General features: G+C 37.5%; 1 protein-coding gene across 1 annotated transcript; it reads left to right on the top strand.

Annotated features, from left to right (window-relative positions):
• Window positions 1–300: 300 nt before the first annotated feature.
• Window positions 301–4,950, top strand: LOC113281479 (lipoxygenase 6, chloroplastic-like). Its single transcript, XM_026530240.1, has 9 exons — window positions 301–1,175; window positions 1,659–1,936; window positions 2,018–2,255; window positions 2,377–2,712; window positions 2,819–2,904; window positions 2,988–3,095; window positions 3,185–3,483; window positions 3,596–3,862; window positions 3,970–4,950. The coding sequence occupies exons 1-9, from the start codon at window positions 800–802 to the stop codon at window positions 4,727–4,729; spliced, it is 2,748 nt and encodes a 915-aa protein (XP_026386025.1). The 5' UTR covers window positions 301–799; the 3' UTR covers window positions 4,730–4,950.
• Window positions 4,951–6,385: the final 1,435 nt, after the last annotated feature.

The following is a 6,385-nucleotide window of genomic DNA, read 5'->3' as shown; positions in this document are numbered from 1 at the left end:
TGAAATGAAAATTAAAGTAAGACTTTTCACCTCAATTTTATAGTAATCTCTGGAAGTCATATTAATTAATTTAAGCAAAATATATTTTTCTAAATAAAACAAAGTAGACAGCCTTTGTGGTTATTTCAAATCTGAGGTCGTGGTGAGAATGATGGATATCTAACATTAAATCATGGGTGCGCGGGTAATAGTTAGTTAAGAATCTAAGGAACATTAGTTGTGTTTAGCGGCTGCCGACTCGTATAAAAAGCAGTATCGTATGGATTTGCATTAACATATGCTTAAGCGAGACAATTGCGAATGGAAATGCAAAGTTCCCTCAGTGTTGAACTCATCCCTGTTAAAATCATCAACTATCACAATTTACACATTCTGAAATCGAAGCTCTTGTTTTTTCTTCTTATGTAGTGAGGCATCTTCTTAGCATTGTTTTGAAGTTTTCAAATGTTCATTCATCAATGTTTTTTAAGTTTTGAATCATAGTTGATCATGAAGCTATATACTATGCATGTAAAAAACACGGTTTTCACGTTCTAAGCTCGTGCACTGTTGATGACACAACCGGGATTCTCTCTCCCTATCTCCTTGGTAATATAAGTATTTTTGTCTGCTCAACGACTAGCAGTGGCTGTCAACTCCATAATTATTTCTTTCTCGCAATAAAGAAAGAAAGAACCATCAAAAACTCTAGACATTTATTTCTAAGTATCTTCTCTTGGTGTAATCTTTTCAAAGATCAGAATCTAGATAGATAGATAGATAGAGAGAAGACTCATGAGTTAATGTTGTTGTTGTGAACATGGCAAAGCTTTTGAAAACACAGATCACTGCTAATCCACTTACCAGATTTCATCAAGCAACTAAGTTTGGAACTAAAGACAAGTATGGGTGCAAAAGGACTACTCAAAATTCAAGATTTTTGTCTGGGGCTGGTTCAATCAGAGCTGTGATCAGTAGTAGCGAAGATAAAAATGTAGTAACAACATCATCAAAGGTTCTACAGAAAAATGGGTTGGCAACATCATCACCTATGATTGATGTGAAGGCTGCAATTACTATTAGGAAGAAAATGAAAGAGAAACTTACTGAGAAGATTGAAGATCACTGGGAGGCACTTATTAATGGTATTGGTAAAGGGATCGTTGTTCAGCTCATCAGTGAAGACTTAGATCCTGGTTAGTTTTAAATCTCAAAAATTTATTTTGATTCGACTTTGAAATATAATTTCGATTTGTAAATAAAATTACTCGAGATGGGTTTTTGGGAATGCAGCCCAAAGCCGGCTGTAAATTCCGGTCAAGGCTAAATACGATCAATAATGATCGAGTTTCTTCCTGTTTGTCAACTTGTCATTGGTTCTTTTAAAGGAAATTTACTGTAACTTTTGCCTAATTGTGGTTGAAATGATTAGGTTTAGTCCTGATGTCTTGTGTGAGATAAAATGCTTGAATTAGATTCCTCAAAAATCATAAGTTTCTTGCTTTTGTTTGTGATGTCTTTCTGACATGGGCTCTCTTTCTAGTAGTCCTTCTTACTAACTGTTTTTGGAAGTATGATTGTCAGGGTCATTGCTATGCCTATTGGTGGCAACTAACTTCTCTTTTGGTTGCTGCTGGTTTCTCTAAATATCATCATTTTCTTTTTTTCTGTTGCTGCAGTGACCGGTTCTGGTAAAAGTGTAGAAACATCAGTAAGGGATTGGGCTCCTAAGCAATTGGAGCATTCAAGTTATCTTGAATATGTCGCCAATTTCGTGGTCCCTTCCGACTTTGGTTACCCCGGAGCGATTCTGATTACTAACCTTCATAACAAGGAATTCTATTTGGTGGAAATCGTGGTTCATGGTTTTAGTGATGGACCCATCTTCTTCTCTGCGAATTCCTGGGTTCAGTCCCGAAATGATAATGCTCAAAGCAGAATCGTGTTCAGAAATCAGGTAAGAACCAAATATTATGCTCACTCTCTTTATGAAGATTGGCCAGGAATTGATTACATGATACCTCCACATCCCACATAGGCTTATCTTCCCTCTCAAACGCCAGCCGGTATGAGGGATCTTCGACGTGAAGACTTGCTTAGTGTTAGAGGCAATGGAAAAGGGGAGAGAAAACATTCAGACAGAATTTATGATTATGCTCCTTACAATGACCTGGGTAATCCAGATAAGGATGATGATCTTGCTAGGCCGGTGCTTTCAGGTGAAGAGCGGCCATATCCTAGGCGTTGTCGGACTGGTCGTCCTCCAACTAAATCAGGTTTGTGAGCGTGTCGAAGATCTGCAAATTTTCCTTTTCTTCTGTTTGTTCCTCTGAACTGGATTCGATTCTCATTTTCGTATTAGTCACCTTAGTGTATCGTAAACTCCATATGCTCCAGATCCTTACTCAGAGAGTAGAATAGAGAAACCCCATCCAGTTTATGTTCCTCGTGATGAAACGTTCGAGGAGATTAAGCAAGCAACTTTCTCTGCGGGGCGTTTGAAAGCTGTGCTCCACAATCTAATACCATCTCTCTCTGCTACTCTGTCGAGCTCTGATAATCCATTTACATGCTTTTCTGAGATAGACAAGTTGTATAGTGATGGTGTTCCTGTGAACTGTGACCAAGAGACAAAATCAATCTTTGACAACTTGCTGCTTCCGATGATGATGAATAAGGCTTTGTCAGCAGGTCAAAAATTATTCAAATATGACATCCCAGCCATTATCTCAGGTATAGTATGACCATTGCTTCTTTTGAATGTTGACATCTCTTTTTATGGTTAAGCTTGGTACAAAACCTTTTTTCTAGCTCACTATTTACATAACTTTGATCACAGGGGACAGATTTTCATGGCTACGTGATAATGAGTTTGCACGACAGACTTTGGCAGGTGTAAATCCTGTTAACATTGAAGCTTTGAAGGTGCTTCTTTGATACTGATCCTTTTTTTCTTATCAGACGATTTCCCTTCTTCCTTCCAAATGCTTAAGTAAAAAATCTTGCAGGAGTTTCCAATTCTCAGCAAACTAGACCCGGCGGTATATGGTCCTCCAGAGTCGTTATTGACTAAAGAATTAATAGAGGGTCAACTCGGTGGGATGACTATTGAAGAGGTAGAGTCTCCCTCCCTCCCTCCCTTCCTCCCTCCCTCCCTCTCTCTCTCTCCCCCTCTGTCTCAGGTTTCTGTTGATTCATAATGCAGGCAATAGAGAGCAAAAGCTTGTTTATGCTTGACTACCATGATATGCTATTGCCTTTCATCAAGAAAATGAACTCATTGCCAGGGAGAAAAGCTTATGCTTCTAGAAGTGTTTTCTTCAAGACCGAAACCGGTCTAAATCCAATAGCGATTGAACTTTCACTCCCCCCTACACCTTCTTCACCGAATAACAGACGTGTCTACATTCACAAACATGATGCGACAACGTACTGGATATGGAAACTCGCCAAAGCTCATGTATGTTCAAATGACGCCGGAGTCCATCAACTGGTGAACCATTGGTACCGCCATTCAGTATTAGTACACCATAATTCGGAAAAACTTTTCTTGTTTCTGTATATCAAGTCAGTCTACATTATATATGTGAAACAAGTTGAAATTTGGTCTTTACAGGTTGAGGACTCATGCCTGTACGGAGCCTTACATTATTGCTGCTCATAGGCAACTTAGTTCAGTACACCCCATTCATAAACTCCTGCACCCTCATATGCGTTACACATTGGAAATCAATGCACTGGCCCGACAGAGTTTGATCAATGGAGGAGGGATTATTGAAGCTTGTTTCAGCCCAGGAAAGTATTCAATGGAGCTGAGCTCTGCAGCTTACAAGAATATGTGGAGGTTTGACATGGAGGGACTACCAGCAGACTTGATTCGGAGGTAGGCTTTCTAAAAAAATTGTAGTATGTCTTTTTTGCTTAAAGTAGTAGCAAAATATGCAAGTGCTTTGGTCAATTCAACTCTGTATATTTGATGGTAAACAACAGGGGAATGGCAGAAGAGGACCCTTCGCTGCCCGGTGGCGTCAAACTCGTAATTGAGGACTACCCTTATGCGTCTGACGGACTTCTAATTTGGTCTGCCATTGAAGAATGGGTAGAAGCTTACGTTGATCATTTCTACTCCGACAATCACAGCATCTCTTCTGATGTCGAACTCCAAGCTTGGTGGGATGAAATTAAGAACAAAGGCCATTCTGACAAGCGAAATGAACGCTGGTGGCCTAAACTAAAAACTAAAGAAGACTTATCCGGCATACTTACAACAATGATATGGGTAGCTTCAGGACAACATGCAGCTTTAAACTTTGGACAGTACCCCTTCGGAGGATATATGCCAAATCGTCCTACCCTAATGAGGAGATTACTTCCTGTTGAAGAAGATCCAGATTATGACTGCTTCCTTCAAAACCCACAACTAGCTTTTCTATCTTCAATTCCAACTCAACTCCAAGCCACAAAGGTAATGGCAGTCCAAGACACGTTATCAACTCACTCCCCTGACGAAGAATATTTGGGCCAGATTCATCTTTTACACTGTCATTGGATCAATGACACTGAAATTTTAAGGTTATTCCAAAAATTCTCAACTAGATTGGAGGAAATAGAAGAAATAATAAAGGCACGAAATTGTGATGCAAGTCTCAAGAACAGAAACGGTGCAGGTGTTCCTCCATATGAACTGCTACTTCCACTTTCTGAACCGGGAGTAACTGGCCGTGGGGTTCCAAACAGCATTTCTATCTGAACATCTTATACACTCGGCGAGGTGTCGTTTTCTCTGCTGGTGCTTGTTCTCTGAACTTTGTCTAGATTTCCATCTATAGCTATGTTGATTGTAACCTGTAAGTAATATAATTGGAGTAAACAAAAAATGCACGTAGTAAGTTATTCTGAAATTTGAAGTTGGGGTACTCACATTGTTATCCGAAAATTACAGTCAAAATATTGGAACCTTAGATACTAAATTGCCCATGATTGATGAAGATTTTCCTAGTACATTAGCCAAAATGGTACTTTGCAGACATTTACTTTCAGTTTGTTCCTGAATTTGTTTGAAACGGACAGGATGGTTTCTGTTATACCTGAGTCGGAATCATCAACTGCGTGTTGGCCCTGTTAAATGGAGAAGTTGTTTGAGAAAGACTTAACATCAAACAGTGGAGTCCGTAATACTCCTAAAAAGGAAGGGAAAGTGATTTTTCAGCTGTTTGAAGGTAATGTTCCCGAAGGTTGATTATGTTGCGCTGAATTTCTTTCAATTTTATGAAATACCTCCAGTAAAACATGGGCAGTTTGCGGGTTTTCACCTGGAAGGAAAGGCGTTACGAGCTTAAATTTGAGAACTTTGTTGTTTAGTCCACTAAATCCGACCCGGGTTAATGGCTAGTCCAGCGGGAAAATATATTTACTCGTTAGTCCAAAAAAGTTTTGAAAATAGTAAAATTATTCTACTAACCCTAACATATAACACTATGTATGTTACTACATACTAGTAGTATGTATTGATATTACATATCAATATGTAGTATCGACATATTGATACTACATATCAATATGTTATGACTACATATAACTAAATATTGTTATTTATATATTGATAATACATATCAATATGTAGTATCAATATGTTATGTACTGCGTATAAATAAATACTGTTATGTTATGTATTGATACTACATATCAATATGTTATGTACTACATATCGATACTGTTATGTTATGTATTGATACTACATATTAATATATTGTTATGTTATACTACATATGTTACTACTAGTAAAGTACTAGTTACTAGTATACTAGTTACTACATATTGATACTACATATTACTACTAGTTACTACATACTAGTTACTACATATTACTACTAGTTACTACATATTGATACTACATATTACTATTAGTAGTATGTATACTAGTATACTAGTTACTACATATTACTACTAGTTACTACATACTAGTTATTACATATTACTACTAGGTACTACTAGTATACTAGTTAGTACTAGTAAACTAGTTCACTAGTATACTAGTAAAGTAGTTACCTAATTTACTAGTAACATATTTTTGTTACTACTAGTATAGTACATATTAATATGTAGTATCACCATATTGATACTACTAGTACATAGTAACATACTACTAGTAACATTTACATGTGTATTGTGTTGATACTAATTAGATCTGGAAGGGTGTTTTAGGCATTCAGAAAACACACTTTACAATCTCCACAAAGTTTTTGGACTAGGGAGTAAATGTTTTTCACGGGTGGACTAGCCATTAACTGGGTCATGAAAAACTGGATTAAACAGTAATTCCTACATCTTAGAATACAAAGCAAAGCTTGGCTAAGTTAGGCTAGATAAAGAGCGACTGAGATTTGTCAAGGAGGGAGATAAATCT

The sequence above is a fragment of the Papaver somniferum genome, chromosome 5, assembly GCF_003573695.1.
Source record: "Papaver somniferum cultivar HN1 chromosome 5, ASM357369v1, whole genome shotgun sequence".
NCBI lineage: Eukaryota > Viridiplantae > Streptophyta > Magnoliopsida > Ranunculales > Papaveraceae > Papaver > Papaver somniferum.
Note: the sequence above shows the minus strand (reverse complement) of the source record. Positions and strands in the feature narration are given on the sequence as shown.